This window comes from Pan troglodytes, chromosome 5 (assembly GCF_028858775.2).
Source record: "Pan troglodytes isolate AG18354 chromosome 5, NHGRI_mPanTro3-v2.0_pri, whole genome shotgun sequence".
Lineage (NCBI taxonomy): Eukaryota > Metazoa > Chordata > Mammalia > Primates > Hominidae > Pan > Pan troglodytes.
In genome coordinates, this window is record NC_072403.2 from 42,376,388 (window position 1) to 42,394,709 (window position 18,322).

Genomic DNA, 18,322 nt, shown 5'->3' on the forward strand with positions numbered 1-18,322 from the left:
TGTCACTCCTCTGCTTTTAAAAAGAATTTTGCCATCTATCTCTCTAAATGAGATCTTAGTTTTATTTTTGAGCTTCATTAAAATGGTACCATTCTATACACAGTCTTCTGCTATTCGATTCTTCCTCTCAACTTTGTTTCTAAAATTGATTCACACTGTCACAAGTAGCTGTTCGTTCAATTATTTTTACTGCTGCAAAATATTCTATTCCAGAATGTAACTGTTTTCCTGTGGATGGACACTGGATTATTCCCAGTCTTTTGCTATTATGAAAATGCAATAAACATTCTTCTGAATGTCTCCTGGTTCACATGTGCAGTTTCTCCAGGGCCTATGACTAGGGGTAGAATTGCAGCGCTGTAGGGTGTACACATGAATTCTGAAAGATAATTCCAAAGTAGCTGTACTGTGTGGCTTGTCTTTTCATTTCTTTATGTCTTTTGATATATAGAAGGTTTTTTTTCCTTAAAGTAATAAAATAAACCAACTTTTTCCTTTATGAGCTGTAGTTCTTGTTTAAGAAATCCCTCTTTACTCTGAGGTCATAAAGATATTGCCCTGTATTTTCTTTAAAAATTTTTAAAGTTTAATTTCCCATCTAGAATTGACTTTTGCATATACTGTAAGGTAGGGATCCATTTTTTCCATATAGCTGTGTGTGTGTGTGTGTGTGTGTTTGTGTGTGAGTGTGTGTATGATATATATTTAAATGCAGATATTAACACAAATGCCAGTGTTGTCTTTTGTCTTTAAGCTTTAAAAACTGACATGTGGATTAGGCCCTCTCCAAGAATTTTCATTCTAATCATAAAGGTAAGAAATTACAAACTCTTTAATTTAGAGATGAGGTTTACTCTACCAAAGATGAACGTAAATCTAAGCAGATCTTACTTGTTCAAAGATTTCCATTATAAAACCAGAGGTCTACTGCCAGAGGAAAAGAACTCCTTCAAGATACCAGTGCATTAAAAAAAACTCTTAACGAGTTATAAAATATAGCAAACAACAGGCTCAAACCTGTGGAGGTAAAAGTATTGCTCTTATTCCAGAAACTAGAGTCTGCCATTGGAGCTCGCTCGCACTTTACCACACTTTTTACCACACCATCTGTACCAGGTGTGCCCTTTCCAATCTAAGGACTGCCCCCTTCCCAAACCTTTGTTGTTTTCCACACCAGGGTGTCCTCCAACTCCAACCTCGTAAATCTGTACTCCAGTTTTTCCTTTTTTTGTCTGGGTATTTCAGGTGTCAATGAAAGTTGCTATCTGGAATAGCTCTGTTGGTTGTTAACAGTCATTTCAACTGAATGTGTTGTAACCTTATGATTTTGTGTCAGGGTTTTAGAAGAAATAAAGCAATTTAATTTCCTACTCACTTCTGTAAATTCAACCCTAAAAAATTAAACTGACCAAGATTGGATGCCTATGTGTCTATTACCTTTTATATCTGTAATTAACTTAAAGCTGACTCATATTAATCAGTTACTGGGGCCTAAGGTTATACAGGATGACATAACAATTTAAAACATTACAATATGATTTAAGCAGCCAAGGAATGAAGCTAAAGCCTCTACTTTTTTTAGTGATTCCCAATGGACTAAAAAGTAATAGGCTGAGTAGCAATTACATATGTTAGGCTTAACCTAGAGCAGTAAATTTATATTAACCATTAACAAATATCAATCTTCAGCTTGGTACTAGCTGAATGGGATCACTTACAAAAGGTCAAAGTAACAGAGTTAATTAACATTTGGAAGACTGAGAGGTGGCTTCATTTTCTTCAAGTTATGAAAAGAGATAATATGAGGATGACCTTAATTTACACTTTCCCATTTCTACTGTATATAGTATAAAAAGGCAAGAACCTTAACCATAGCATCAGGGCCTTAAGTTTATTCAGATTTTCAAAAATGTTTTTAACTATTAAATGACATTTAACTGCAAATACGAAAATTGTGAAATTGCTTTCCTTATAGAACTATAGAAATGGTTCCTCTAATCATGACATGACCCTTGGGTACACATCAAAGAGCACAAAGCTTGTCTTGGAATATAAGGAACAATTCAAAACACTTAAGCTTTATCCCCAAAATACTTGTCAGCACAGTAGCCAAAGGTTAAATCCTGGCCTGCAAAAAAAAAAAAAAAAAAGAAAGAAAAAGAAAGAAAGAAAAGAAAAGAAAGAAAGAAAGAAAAGAAATCACAGATTCCTTACCTTCTGTTTCCAAAAAATAGATAAATATTAGTTTCCCAACAACGCAGGAGCTATTATTTAAGACATAACCTCTTCAGTGGAGGTTCTCCACATTGACTGCACAGTAGAATCACTCAGTCTTTTAAAAACCAGATACCCAGACTATATCCCAGACCAACTGAATCATAATTTCTGTGGGTGGAACCTGGACATCAACATGTTCTGAAGTTCCCCAAGTGATTTTGTTGTGCAACCAAGGTTAAAAACTACTCCTCTGTGGAGAGACATAATAGAAGCATCTGACCAAGTTTGTTCCTGACACTCCCTAATCCTCAACAAGATAAACCATTTTTCAACCACATACAGAATTCAGAAGTTTAAAGAGTCGCAGAGTTCCCAAGGAAGGGAGACTGTTTTGTAACTAACTGTACTAAACTGAAGATTTCCCAAGTAAATATTGTCTGAGGCCCCACTGATAGGTGGGCTTCAAATAAATCAAAACGAATGCAAGGCTTTCCTTTGACTCTTCCTTAAACCATCCCATAGGCTTCCATTTTCACATGTAACTGACTTCCACCTATTAGTGACCTACTAAGAGTGTTATTAAAGGTACTCTAGAGAACTGTAAATCAGTATTTTACTAGGAATTCTCATTGAAACACAGTATTTGGTAAACTTGCCAAGTTACTACCATATATGTGGACAAACAGAAGTGCTACCATTTCCAGACAATACATTTGCATGACCATCATTCCAAGTTAGTCAGTTTCCCATTGCTGCTACTCTGCTTTCTTTTTTTTTTTATTATACTTTAAGTTTTAGGGTACATGTGCACATTGTGCAGGTTAGTTACATATGTATACATGTGCCATGCTGGTGCGCTGCACCCACTAACTCGTCATCTAGCATTAGGTATATCTCCCAATGCTATCCCTCCCCCCTCCCCCCTCCCCACCACAGTCCCCAGAGTATGATATTCCCCTTCCTGTGTCCATGTGATCTCATTGTTCAATTCCCACCTATGAGTGAGAATATGCGGTGTTTGGTTTTTTGTTCTTGCGATAGTTTACTGAGAATGATGGTTTCCAATTTCATCCATGTCCCTACAAAGGATATGAACTCATCATTTTTTATGGCTGCATAGTATTCCATGGTGTATATGTGCCACATTTTCTTAATCCAGTCTATCATTGTTGGACTTTCTAATGACCAAACGTTAGTTTGGCTTTACCATCATCAATTTCATTTGCTATGGGTTTCTTGCAAAGCTTAAGAATGTAGTGATACGCATTTCTATTATCTGGCCAATAACTTTCCAGTAACTGGACACTGGAACATGTACACTGAACTTCAAACATGAACCAATTTATCAGCTATTGGCAAAAAATAAATTCTGCTTAGACAGCAATATTTCACTGGTAAATTTGTACTTCCAACATACTATCAAGGTAAACACCATGTTTCTTATTTTTCAGCCTGTAGGACATAATTTTATATAGGCACAAAGTCAAATGCATATAAAGTAATAAGCATTCCCCTTATATTTCTCTCCAATCTTTATAAGTAAGTTCTTTTTTACATCACAAAGTCAGAAAGTGTGAGGCAAATGAATTGAGGAGTCTTGACTTGCCCTTGCCCGAGTGGATCAAAATTTTTAAAAAGTTTGAGAATTGATGCCTGAAAACTCTAGGTAGGTATTTGTACTTAGTTCTGACAGATCTCCAGCTTAAATATAACCCCTTTACCACTATGAAAATGGAGAAAAGGTGGGGCAGGAAGGAAAGGTATTGTTACCAAGCTAAAAGGTCAGAATGAGGTCACCCACGGAAAATGTCACAATCAAAACAACCTAATATTACCTGTCCTCCTTCAAAAGATTCCTTTCGGTCCTACCAACCTAACGACAGCACTCTCTTTAGGTAATCTTAAAAGCAAGGGATATGTTGCAAATATTTGTCAAATGCAAATTTATGTGAAAATCTTTTGAACTTATTCATACTTGGTTTGTAGCATTTCAGAAGCCACAGATATTACTTACTAGCTGACGTCTATTTCTTTTCCAGGTTTCTGCTTTCCTTTTGGAATTCATGTTCTGGAAAGCTGAAAGTAAAGAATACAAGCTGCAGTCAAAGTTCAGACCAAAATGTTTACTACTTTTTTTAGTAGGCTCTTTCAAGTCACATGAGACCCTAAAGTCTTGCTTTTCTTCCACTCATACATCAAAAGCTCCAGATGATACATATCCCAGTACGTTTACAGTAAACCCAAATCAGAGGCTGTAAAGCATTAACTTAAAAGACTCACACAGAGTTGTAAAAGGCACTCCCATGTGGATCAAGTGGCAGAGGATACAGGACTTAATCAGAATTACAAGGAATTCAGTCTCAACTAGAATTGAGGTCCTAACGTGGACCTAAAACAGTCACAATTTCTCAAAATTACCATCAATTTTCCAAGTAGTAGTAACTTATATGATCAGGGACATCTGAATTTATGATACATGATTTGACATATGCTTTTCTAGGATGAACTGAAATTTTACTACATAGTTGTCAACGATTTCATAGTGCTCAAATGGAAGTGACTGTCATAAAGATAAACTTCTTTCTGTCATGAAGGAAAGAAGTACCCAGGATAAATCTAGCCCAGAACTGTTCCCAGGAGTTTTTCCTCTACTACTTCTGCTTGCTTGTCCCATACTCATCCCCAGTGACCTTCCCAGTAGACCTCTAAAGACCCCTTTCAACCTCTGCCTTCACACACTTGGTACCCACTCATTCATCTTGCCTCACCAGACAACACAAATCACAGGCAAACCTGGGAAGGTATTTTTATTCTCTACATACTCAAAGTGTGAGAATCTCCTATCTGTCCTAATTTGGTTACAAGGGAAACAGCTCTTCTAGGCCCAGTTAGAACGAAAAGGCTAACGTAATTGTTACCACTTACTGAAATCACTGGGGAGGCTGTGGTTCAGATTCCTATAAAATTCTGTCCTATGTGCTTTTTTCAGTCCTGTGCAAAGACCAAAGTCAGAAAGTTTCACATGGCCCTATGGGGAAGAAACAAGGTGATAGATGGATGAGTATTCTTGGAGGTAGAACAGAACATTACCTTCTGCTCCTTCCAGCATCCATTATAGCTCTACAGCCAAAGTACACTGCTCCTTCTTTTATTATAGGAAAAATCATGTAATTGCAGATAAATTTTTTAATCCCAAATCCTATTATACTAATAAAACTATTTTCATTTCTGCATATCATCTTTGGTTTTATCCAAATACTGATTTTTAAACATAGCTGACCCCTCCATAGCATCTAGAGACAATTTTACTACTTCTTGTACTCAAATATTCCTCTGTTTCTATATGGTCTTCAGAATTTTTTTTTTTTTTTTTTTTTTTTGAGACATGGTCTTGCTGTGTCACCCAAACTGGAGTACAATGGCGTGATCATGGCTCACTGCAGCCTCGACCTCCCAGGTTCAAGCGATCCTCCCAACTCAGCTTCCTGAGTAGCTGGGACCTCAGGTGTGTGCCACCACGTCCGACTAATTTTTTTTTATTTTTTGGAGATACAAGGTTTCCCTGTGTTTCCCAGGCTGGTCTCAAACTCCTGAGGTCAAGTGATCCTCCCATCCCAGCCTCCCAAAGTTCTGAGATTATAGGCATGCGCCACCACACCTGGCCAAAATTACCACTTTAAAAGTCTACATAATATTCAATTTACTTGGGACTTCATTGTTTACCTTACCATCCCCCTAATACTGGATGTGCATTCCATTTTCAATTCTTAGCTCTCATATAACATGGATTATCAGGTCCCCTCTGACAGAGTCTGTATTCGCAGACCTAACCGGGCATGATTCAGGATGACCTTAATAAATGGTTGTTAAATGAAGAGTAAATCTTTTCAAAATTGTTCATATAGCTTTTCCTCCTCTTAAAACATTGGAATAAATTCCACGAGTAAACTGTTTCAAAGACAAAGGGAATAAATATTATTGGATAGTCCTTGATAAATGCTATTGCCATGAGATCCTTGGGCTTCTAGCCAGAAGCCTCTGTGGTCATTAATGCCTTTACCCGAGTTTTGCTCAGGTCCGCTGGGCTCATTCCGCCCACTCAGCCTGGCAGGCTTGTGCTACCAGCGCGGATCCCAAGCCTGCCAAGGGCAAGAAAAGCACAGAGTGGCAAGGTGTGTGTGAGTGAGTGTGGGGTCCAGCCACTGCACACAGCCAGGCACACCGGTGGCCACTGCACACAGCCGGGCAGAGCAGGTAGCTCCAGGTGCCGGCATAGTTGCTGGCTCCATGCAAGCCTGCAGCTGGATGAGATGCACTGCAAGCGGCTTCTGCTGTGGGCACCTGCATCTGGATGAGGGGAATGCAGTGGCACCTGGAAGCCTGGAGATGCCAGAAACCGCAGAGCCCTAAAGGGGGTGTCACAGCACTGGCTCAGGAAGCCCCTAAGTCTGGGCTCCTGGAAGGGCCGCTGCTCTTCTCTCCTTCTTGTTGCCTGCAACACGGCGAGCAAGGGAGACATATTTCAGCCCTGTTTGTGTTACCGCTCTTTCAGCCCCACCATTTGACGGGTCCCAGGTTCTTGTCCTGCATTCAGGAACAATGAGGTATATGGACAACTGGAGCATGAACAAGGTGAAGAGGAGCTTTACTGAGCGACAGTACAGCTCTCAGGAGACCCAAAGTGGGTTGCTCCTTTCCGTAAGCAGGTCATCCTGACATCTGTGCAGCCCTCAGTGCAGAAAAGACCCAGAGTGGGTACCTCCCAGACGCAGGCAGGTCATCCCATCTGCCGGGATTCGGTAAGGGTGGTGGGAAAAATTGGAGAAAGAAGCAAACCTTCTTAGAAGGCTGGGAAGTTTTACAAAAGCTTCAGAAAAGGATTTGGCCGAAAGCAGCCAGATTCTCTTATCCGGTGCCTGAAAGCTTAGGTTAGATAACAAGGGGATGTAAAGAAACTGATATAGATAAGTTAGTTTACTTAGGCCTCGGAACCTGGACTTTAATAAACCGACGCGCAGGACTGCTCTCTCCAGAGATGAGGTGGGGGTGGGCGGGTGATGACCATGTTAATTACCCACAATGACTCAAGGCCTTTGTCATTAAATCTGTACTAAATAGTTGCCCGCAGCACCAGCTTGTCAGGGCCGAGGCTGCTACAACTCTTTCTGTAGGCAGTCCGCTCCCCTAGCCCGCTCTTTCACTGGATATCTGTGTCGGAGTGCATTTTTTTCATCCATCGCTCGGTCGCAGTCTGCAGTTTGGACCCGGCACCCATCAAGTCTGTAGCCCTTAGGAGACCCGGAGTAGATAGCTCCTTTCTGCAGCAGGTCGTCTGACATCTGCCAGAGTGTGAGTCCAGGGTTTGTATGGGTTTCAAAAGAGAGAAAGTATGTGCTGATTGGTCCATGGGTGGCCACAGGCAGGCCCGGAAAAACCACCACAAGTTCTTACTCTGGGCCACAGACTCCAGCCCGAACTGACAGCTTGGCCCTCAGGCTTCAGGACATCCCTGGCTTGAAGGTGGGGCTTCGCCAGGGACCCACCCCTTTCCACCCAGGAGCCTCTCTGCCTCTTATGGCCATCAATCATTTTGTCCACAGCACCCAGGCTGTTGGTGCAAAGGGGCATCTACAGACCTGCACCCAGCTGCCCTCCTCCCCTGCTTGGCCTCCCTCTCATGCTTCTTGGCACCCAAAGTCCAGAGGGAGCTGAGGCTGCAGGGGGCTAGTGTGTCAGCACCGCCCCAAGTGTGCGCACACCTGACCAGGTCTCAGTAGAACCCAGGCTCGGCCTCAACTTTGCTCTGAAATTGGAGTGGACACCAGGAGCACAGAGAGGTCAGGCAGCAGGAGCAGGTACTTCCAAGCTCATGGGCTTCCGGGATGCCCAGGTCTGCAGCTGTGGTTGGGCAGCTGCAACTGTGCCTGGGAGGAGGGCAGGGCTCCCGCTTGTTCCCAGCTCCTGCCAGCTCCATGGAGCACACAGCCCTGACCGCACCTCCCCCACTGCAGCTGGCATCTTCCCAGCAGAGGCTCCAGACAGGCCACCGCTGCCATTATGACCATACTGTATTCCAATCATAAATCTCTAACTTTATAATTTTCATAAAGGAAAACACACACCTTCTATGAGTCAGGCACCTTGATCAATGCTTTGTGTTGTCTCATTTAAAACTCCTAAACCACACATCACAGACTCAGAGCTGTTAAATGGCTTGCCGTTAAAATGGCAGAACCAAAAGCAGAAATCAGCCCATGCTCTTCCTCCCAGACCAGGATTACTTTACCCTGCCATCTTATCTCATCTGGAAAATGAGAGTACAGATATCTTTCTGGCAGGAATGAGCATTAATGCATGTAAGACTCCTAACACAGTATCTGGCATATAACTAGCCCTAAGGAAAAAGTAGGTGTCTTAGGGTGGCAAAATTTTAAGATGGAGAGTTGAAATCAAAAATGTAAGAGGGAATCCTGATGCTCAGAGATCTACCTTGCTCAGGGTTACACAATCAGAAGTGGTGTGGCCAAAATTTGAGCCCAAATGACTTCAATGTCTGTGGTCTTTCCAGAATACCACCTTTCTCAAGGACATCATCAGGCTTAAACATACAAATTTTCCAAAATACAAGGCTATAGGAGCCCTGCTCAGATGGGTCAAATTTTATTATGTTTTGTTTTAAAAGAAATCCAATTAGGTTTGGATGTGTGTATGTACATATGTACACAGCAAGGTAAACTGCCAAACAGGGACAGCTTTGAGCCTATTAAACTCAGTATCTTTTTTTTTTTCTTCTTTTTCTTTCTGAGACAGAGTCTCGCTCTGTTACCCAGGCTGAAGTGCAGTGGCGCCATCTTGGCTCACTGCAACCTCTGCCTCCCGGGTTCAAGAAATTCTCTGCCTCAGCCACCTGAGTAGCTGGGATTACAGGTGCCCGCCACCACGTCTGGCTAATTTTTTTGTATTTTTAGTAGAGACAGGGTTTTACCACCTTGGCCAGGCTGGTCTTGAACTCCTGACCTCATGATCCACCCACCTCGGCCTCCCAAAAAGCTGGGATTACAGGCGTGAGCCACCATGCCTGGCCTCAGTATCTTTTTTTGCAGATTTGCAAGTAACTTACTCTACAAGCCAAGGAAGTTTATAGTTCTCATGATTACATATCTTACCTGGACAACTCTAAGAAAGGACTAAGAAAAACTGTTTTTGGCTGGGCACAGTGGCTCACGCCTGTAATCCCAACACTTTGGGAGGCCGAGGCGGGTGGATCACCTGAGGTCAGGAGTTCAAGACCAGTCTGGCCAACAGAGTGAAACCCCATCTCTACTAAAAATACAAAAATTAGCTGGACATGGTGGTGCACGCCTGTAATCCCACCTACTTGGGAGGCTGAGGCAGGAGAATTGCTTGAAACTGGGAGGCAGAAGTCACAGTGAGCCAAGATCACGTCACTGCACTCCAGCCTGGGTGACAGAGTGAGACTCCACCTCAAAAACAAACAAACAAAAAAAGCAAGAAAGAAAGAAAGTAAAACTTTTTAAAAGCAGTTCCTGGAGCAAATGCTATTCAAGCCTAGCCTTTCGGGGAATTCTATAGCTATTCTGAATATGCAACAGGAACTCAAAACTCCTACATTTTTAGGACTATAATCTATGTGGCTGAACACAAATCAACCTGCTTATGAGAACATTTTGCTACAAGTGTGAGCTAGCATAATATAAAGGGCAAACCTGCACCTAACAGGATCTCCCATTCCTCTTCAGTTAGACCGAATCCTCAAGTTCTTTAATATGGTTGCTGGATCTGAACATAGACTACAGGGGACAAAGAAGCCAGCACTAAGCTACCTGGGGCACCAACCAGGGCATCTGAACTTTGAATCACACAAGGTAGGGCCAGTGCTTTATTAAACATATATCTGATATTAATGACATAGGAAAATATCTAGCATTAATATTTTAATGTTTACACAGAATACAAAGCTATTTACTTTTAGGATGCCAACTTTATATAAATGATTGACACAAACAGAAAGGCATCAAAGTGATTACAACAAAATGGTTATCTTTCAGTGATTAGATTATAGGTAATTTTTCTTCTTTTTTTTTGAGATGGAGTCTCGCTCTGTTGGCCAGGCTGGAGTGCAGTGGCACGATCTTGGCTCACTGCAACCTCCACCTCCCAGGTTCAAGCTGATTCTCCTGCCTCAGCCTCCCGAGTAGCTGGGATTGCAGGCACGTGCCACCACACCCAGCTAATTTTTTATTTTTAGTAGAAACGGGGTTTCACCATGTTGTCCAAGCTGGTCTCCAACTCTTGACCTCAGGTAATCCACCTGCCTTGGCCTCCCAAAGAGCTGGGATTACAGACGTGGGCCACCGCGCCCGGCCAGCGTAATTTTTCTTCTTTAATACTGTCTGTATTGTTCAAATTTTCTACCATGTTTATGCATTATTATTATTATTATTTTTTAGATGGAGTCTTGCTCTGTCCCCCAGGCTAAAGTGCAGTGGTACGATCTCAGCTCACTGCAACCTCCGCCTCCTGGGTTCAAGTGATTCTCCTGCCTCCACCTCCCAGGTAGCTGGGATTACAGGTGCCCATCACTACACCCAGCTAATTTTTGTATTTTTAGTAGAGACAAGGTTTTATCATGTTGGCCAGGCTGGTCTTGAGCTCCTGACCTCGTGATCCACCCACCTTGGCCTCCCAAAGTGCTGGGATTACAGGTGTGAGCCACTGCGTCTGGCCTCTTTTTTTTTTTTTTTTTGAGAAGGAGTCTCGCTCTGTCACCAGGCTAGAGCACAGTGGCGTGATCTCAGCTCACTGCAACCTCCACCTCCCGGGTTCAAGTGATTCTCCTGCCTCAGCCTCTCAAGTAGATGGGACTACAGGCACATTCCACCACGCCCAGCTGATTTTTGTATTTTTAGTAGAGATGGGGTTTCACCATGTTGGCCAGGATGGTCTCGATCTCTTGACCTCGTGATCCGCCTGCCTCGGCCTCCCAAAGTGCTGGGATGATTACAGGCGTAAGCCACCATGCCCGGCCCCGGCCTTTTTTTTAACCAGGCTCTTCCCATATCCCCGTCTCTGCTACACTCTCTAGCCTTTGGTGTCCACTATTCTACTCCACTTCTGTGCATTATAATGAAGAAAAAAGCAGGTGGTGGCTCACACTTGTAATCCCAGGACTTTGAGAGGCTGAGGTGGGAGGATCACTTAAACCAGGGAGTTTGAGACCAGCCTGGGCAGCAAAGCGAGACCTCATCTCTACTAAAAATTAAAAAAAAAAAAAAAAAAAAAAAAAAAAAAGGCCAGGCTCGGTGGCTCACGCCTGTAATCCCAGCACTTTGGGAGGCCAAGGCGGGCAGATCACAAGGTCAGGAGATCGAGACCATCATGGCTAACACCGTGAAACCCCATCTCTACTAAAAATACAAAAAATTAGCTGGGTGTGGTGGCGGGCGCCTGTAGTCCCAGCTACTCGAGAGGCTGAGGCAGGAGAATGGTGTGAACCCGGGAGGCAGAGCTTGCAGTGAGCCGAGACTGCACTAGTGCACTCCAGCCTGGGTGAAAGAGCGAGACTCCGTCTCAAAAAAAAAAAAAAAAAAAAAGGTACAGTGGTATGCACCTATAGTCCCAACTACTCAGGAGGCTGAGATAAGAGGATCCCTTGAACCCAAGAATTAGATTGCAGTGAGCTATAACTGTGCCACTGCACTTCAACCTGGATGACAGAATGAGACCGTCTCAAAAAAAAAAAAAAAAAAAAAAAACTTCAGGTTTTTCAAGGACAGCAAAGCAAGAAAGTCACCAAAAGACTTCAAAGAAGAAAAATACCCTAGAAAACAAATTTACTTTTCACCTTACAAGAAAAATTCAGTCAAGACAACAAGTCTGCTTAACAGAAAACAACATTCTAGAGTTTTAGAGGTGAACGGGATTTTAGGGGTTTCCTAGATCAGTATTTTCACTTTACGGATAAGAACAGTGAGATCCAGGTGGTAAAGAGATTTGCCAAGGGTTATCTAGCAAGTTAGTTGGCAGCACAGGGATTATCTTCTAATTTGCTGTAAGTTTAGGAACTAGGCAACTACGCTTATCTGCATGTCTAAAAATAAATATAAACAGGCCATTTAAGAGGCTGGGCAGGGGCGTGGTGGTGCACGCCTGTAATCCCAGCTACTTGGGAGGCTGAGGCAATGAGAATCGCTTGAACCCAGGAGGCGGAGGTTGCAGTAAGCTAAGATCGCGCCACTGCACTCCAGCCTGGGCAAACAGGGTGAGACTTCATCTCAAAAAAAAAAAAAAAAAAAAAAAAAAAGAGGCTGGGCAGGACTCTTCTTTAAGCAGAGGGCATGATTTGGAACCTGGACTTTGTTACAGGTTCTTGTTGTTACTGCATTTCCTGCTTCATGGCTGGGTTCCTCATTAACTGATGAGGTTGCCCAACAGAAGGGCTCTAGATAGGTGATGTATTAGTAACACAGTTAATTATATGCTAAGAGAAGGTGACTATCTTTGGCTTTATTACAAAATTGCCCTCTACATCAATTTTGCTCTTATTTTCAAGTTTCCTTTATTTTTAAGAGAAATGTTCAACCAAATTACAGAACCATAGCCTTTCAGAGAAAGGAAGTGACAGCAAACTTACCTGTTTAAAAAAAAAAGGAAAATCATGACAAGGCAGGTCACAGCTCGCCCACTGGGATGACCACAGGGGTGCAGGTGTTAAAGCAGAGGCTGCTCAGATCAGTAAATGTGCATAGTTCATGCCAATGCCCCCCCCATACCTTGCTGTCCAAAAGAAGGTTGTCTGGTTTGATGTCTCTGTGGATGAATCCAAGTTGGTGAATAGAGTCTATGGCTAATACTGTTTCTGCTATATAAAACTGAGTCTCCTCTTCTGTCAGAGTGTCTTTTTTCATCAACAAGGTCATCATGTCCCCTGGAAACAAGAAGATACAAAGCCACCACACACACACACACACACAGACACACACACACAAACAACGTACGAGTGAGTACCAATTTTCAGATATGTCTTCCCTATCTGCCAAAATAAGGCAGCTAAACAGACCTCTTCTGTGTGCCAGAGATAGACCCACATGGCCAACATGGGAAGAAATGGGATTTTCACACCTAAGCTAGCTAAGGTTGACCACTAAGCTGTGATTTCTATTTTACTTTTGAGAGAAAAAGAAAATTTCTCCCACACTTTAAAAAACAACGATATTTGCTTAGGATAATTTTTTGGACTCGGGGTAAAATGCTACTTTACTTTTCACTTTGCCTGAACAAGTATCTGCAAGCTTTTCTGCATCTGTAACTAAATGGCACTTCCACATACAATCTATGTATTGTTATAGAGAGGCTGAAATGCCAAATAAAAATATAAACACTCGGGCAGGCTGAAAACAAGCTTTCCAACTTCTATTCACAGAACACAAACAAATAAAAAGGCAGGACTTGGGTAGCAAAGCATTAGTCAACAAAAGCTAAAAATGAACTGAAAATGCTATACACTAGAATGTGCAATAACTGCCTCCTGGAAGAGTACAATGAACACCTCTCAAGGTCAGTGCTTTTTTTCTCTAGTGCGTTATTATAGGTATTTAAATGGACACTAGTACCCTTTATGTAACTTTTAAAACACAGTATCAGTATTCTAGCAGTTAAAAGGTAACCTCGTTAGTTTTCTGCAAAGTCAAAATTTCATCATTTCTGTCTAATACCAGCAATATAAAATGGCAGAAAAAGATTCAGGTCCTAACTCAACAGTGAGAAATGCAAAGAAAATATGTATAAGGAGTTTAAAACTAAGAGAAACAGTAAAGATTCAGTTTAGACCTCACATAAAGTCACTTATGTTAGAAAACAAGGAAAAGAGAAAGAAACCTCTGATTTTAACAGAGCATCATGCTGCTTTTTCAATTTCATTTCATTTAGAACATTATGTTTTGTATTATTGGAGAAAAGTAGCTATTTTTCCCTCAGGCAAAAATTAAACCATTTATTAAAGTGCTCTTTTTCAGTCCAATACTTAAAAAATATGATTTCCTAATCACTCCTGGCAGCCCTTCAATCTGGAGACCCACCAGACACATGGAGACAGTGCACTTGGGCTGCTACCCCAGTAAGGTAGCTATACGGCCTTAGTTCTGTGGCTCAGGAGAGCAGTCAATGGGGCCTCGCCTGTGCAAGTTTGCCCAGATGATTGGAGAGCTCAGGCCAGATGCTCTATGGCTCTGCAGGCCAGCTCCACCAAGTGCAAAGGGCAGGGTCCAGGAGACATGAGAAGCTACGGAAGATGGTACAGGTTGAGGCTTGAGGACACGTTAGGAGCTGGTAACCAAGTTGGCTCTTACTCTTATTTAAGAACTAGCATCTAAATGTTAAAAAAGTTTCTCCTCATTTTACCAGACTCTTTTCTAACATTAATCAACTGTTTATTTTTTATTAAATGTGTTTCTTTATTAAAAAGTATTGATGACCCTAAATCTAAGGGTTGTCACAAAATCAAAATATTATGCCACAATTATAGGAACAAAAAAGAAAAAAGTTCTCTCTCTTTTTTTTTCCCACCAGAGTTTGCTCAGAGTTCATCTGCTCACTGACAAACAGACTGCTTTCCTCAGAACAGATGGCATGTTCTGTTCTGGGTTTACTTTGGAGCTGTCTTAGGAGATGCTCATGCTGAGTTACATAAAACTTAAAATTTCAGAAATGAGAAATTTTTTCTGGCTACTAATATGGGTAACAAAAAATTCACTCCTTATTAATATGTTATACAAAAAGAAACAAAAATTTGGAGCAAAGGATGTTATAGCTTCAATGTTGTCACTTGGGTTATTGATCATATATGATTCCCATTGACAGGAGAGCAGGCAGAGCACCCTAGTTTATTCCTATATATTTTAAAAAGAAGAAGAAAAGAAAGAAATGTCCATCTGAAATCATGTAAATGAATTAACAGGTTACTTTTATGGTACTAAGATTGTAGAAAGGCACCCCAGCACAAGACAGGTTACTGACTTCCTTTATAGACCTAAAAAAGGATATAGAAAGCAACTTTGTGAGCACATTTAAAAGTAGAAAGGAGGGTTAATTGTGATGTGAGAGAAAGAAACCACAGAACAAAAAGAAAAAATGACCTTTCATCGTCAAGTAATTACCTCCAGGCAGGAACTCCATGATTAGGTAGAGGTTTAGCTTATCCTGAAAACTATAGAACATTTTCACAACCCACAAACTGTCTGCCTCCACTAGAATGTCACGCTCCGCACGAATGTGGCCAACCTGGAGGTATATGCATTTGATTAATGACAAAGCTTGCTCTGCTTTATTAGATTGTATATTTGCTTAAACAATTTAAATACTGTGCTTAAATACTGTTTTGAATATTTAATCGTGATGATACAAAAGATCCAATTTCTGCTTAGGCAAACCTACTAACTCAAAATTGACAACATTTGACTTCAAGGTATTCAGTGATGAAAACTTGAGTGATGAAAGGCTTTAAAAAATGGCAAAATGAATGGCTTTAATGCAAATAGCAACTTTAACACTGCTATAAACTGAATCTCTGATTAGTTAAAATTACTACTCTTTTGCATAGAGTTTTGTCTAATAATCTTTTATGATAAAAATAAGTCCCCAAAGTGAGACTCTCTTCCAAGTTCTTCCTCGGGTCTGCACTAGTATCTGCAACAACAGTGAGCTCACTGACAAATTCTAGAATGCTATGATACCACAGCATTTAGTTCACTGCCATGTGCTCAATCAATCCTTACTGAATTGAAATACAAGAACACCTATGAAAAGTTGTAGATTCAAATTAATGACATTTCCAATTTTATACTTTTACTGAAATACCTATAAAGGACCAAGTTGTAGAAAGTTTCAGAGAACCGGAATTATTTTGTTAAAGCAATGCTTTATTATCAAATTTACCTTATTTACTTTAAATGCAGAACAGTAATCAAACATCACTGCATATTATCAAATCCCCCCCACACACACTTTTTTAAAAACGAGATGGGGTCTCGCTCTGTCACTCCGGCTAGAGTGCAGTGGCGTGATCATAGCTCACTGAAGCCTCAAACTCCTGGTCTAAAGTGATCCTCCTGCCTCAGCCTCCTAAGTAGCTAGGATTATAGGTGTGTGCCACCATGCCTGGCCCCTCCCCTCTTTTATAAGTGTCACAAGGTCTAAATTGGGTTGATTCAGATCTAAATTTATTAAGACTCAGTCCAATCCCTGAATAGTGGTTTTGGTCTTAACATATGCTACAGGTCTTAACTTTTTACAACATGTTCTGAAGTAAAACATGTACCAAGGTTCACAAATTGGCAAATTTAGTCCATGGCTGTTGGCAAATTTAGTCCATGGCTGTTGTTTGGTTTAATACAATGTTTGATATGATGCTTGTTTGTTTTATTGACATGTCTTTAGGGAAACAAGGCACTCTTCCATTTCAACACCCTCTCCCCTGGTCTTATATCTAACTTACTTCAGGCTTCTATGCTAACTCTTGGAGGCCCAGAGGCATTTGACTTTATGTATTTGAGTTTTCAGTATCTACTAAAATCGTTCTTTGGGGAATTTTTTTAAAAGCTGCAACTGCACAGAAAACCTACATCTTTACATCTGTACTTATGGTATTGGGGTGGGAAAAAATGGACAATAAGGGTGAAAAGAAACAGTGCTATGAAACACAATGAAACCAAGTAAAGCATCTGCCTTTACTTGACCTTAATACAGAAGCAAAGCTTTTGGGAAACAGTAATGTTGCTTGCTGCCCCACAGCCATGGCTAGGACCCAGTCACTACAAGACATTAATACAGTAGAAGGCAGCCTTCATCTGCCTGTCTCCCCTGGCTCCCATTAAGCTCCCTACCTACTGCAGGGAGCCAGAGAAAAGGAGAGGCACTACAATTACCACTTGTCACTCACCCTGGAGGACACAATGGTGCCCATAACATTTCCTGTTTGTCAAGGGGAAAGCTACCATGAGCACATCTTGCCCTTCTCTTGAGGCTGAAACTGTAGCTAGAAACCTCATGGTTTGAAAGTGGAGTTGGTTGAATATAGATTAAGGGAGGGAAGAGTCTGAGGTGCAATTTATACAAAAAGGTTCTCTTTCCCCTATTCCATAAATATTTAATAAGTTGGGGGGTGCTAGTTGCTATCCTGTGCCCTAAGAAAGCAGAAATAAAAGCCAGTTTTTTGTCCCATCAATAACTGTATACTGGCATCACAACTGAAGGTTTTCCTTTTGCACTGGAAGAGAAACATCAGAAGCTAGTTAGATGTCATGTCTTACCCTTTAAATTTTTCCAGGTAGCAAAAATTTCCACCACGTGGAGCAGAAAAATAACTGAACTCTCAGTGGGTAGCTTTAATTCCTACCCAGTTTATTTAGTAAAAGCAAACAAAAAAACAATTTTGCCTCTGTACCTCTACTTTGTCAGCCCTACCCCAAAATGGTGATGAATTTGCACTGGTCTACTTCCATCTTTTATCTAGCACAAAACCAATGCATGCTTCTTCAAGATGGCTAAGCCAGGTAGAGTCTGTGGCCAGAGACTTTAACTGGCTCATAATGAGATCTGTTAAGTTGAGGAGTTGAGTTCTCAGCTAAGGTGAGCTAAACAATTTAAGTTAATGTACCATTTAATCCGTAAGTTAATGCATCATTTAAAATGTTAATTCTAATAGACAGTTTCTTTACTTTCATTTAGAAAAGTTTTAGAAAGTGATTTTGAAGGCACAATATTTGCGAAAAGGCTTTTTACACATTATGTCTGGATCATCCTCTGTTAGAAACCATGCGGGGCACCTGGTATACATAAAATTACTAACTGAAAATCATATGTACTTTGTTTTGCAGTATTACTCTGACAGCTAATATTTAATAAAAAGAGGTCTTAAGCCTTGGTTAAAACTGTAGGAAACATACCTTGCAAAAACAAAACTTACTCATGAGATGCAAACATACTAATTAATGCAGAAGCTTTATATTTTCCTTCTCAAGATTAACTGAAACTTTTTCAGTGCCTACACACCCATACCACACACTAATTTGTAGACAGTATGTAAGTA

General features: G+C 41.1%; 1 protein-coding gene across 3 annotated transcripts in view; it reads right to left on the reverse strand.

Annotated features, from left to right (window-relative positions):
• Positions 1 to 18,322, reverse strand: part of STK38 (serine/threonine kinase 38) — a 54,350-nt gene that overhangs the window by 8,866 nt on the left and 27,162 nt on the right. For all 3 annotated transcript variants that reach the window (XM_009451151.5, XM_518435.7, XM_016955351.4), the window contains exons 6-9: positions 15,393 to 15,516; positions 13,011 to 13,165; positions 5,143 to 5,245; positions 4,232 to 4,293 (exon numbers count right to left, since the gene is read on the reverse strand). In XM_009451151.5, coding sequence (XP_009449426.3) covers positions 4,232 to 4,293; positions 5,143 to 5,245; positions 13,011 to 13,165; positions 15,393 to 15,516 — 444 coding nt within the window. The remainder of the gene's footprint in view (positions 1 to 4,231; positions 4,294 to 5,142; positions 5,246 to 13,010; positions 13,166 to 15,392; positions 15,517 to 18,322) is intronic.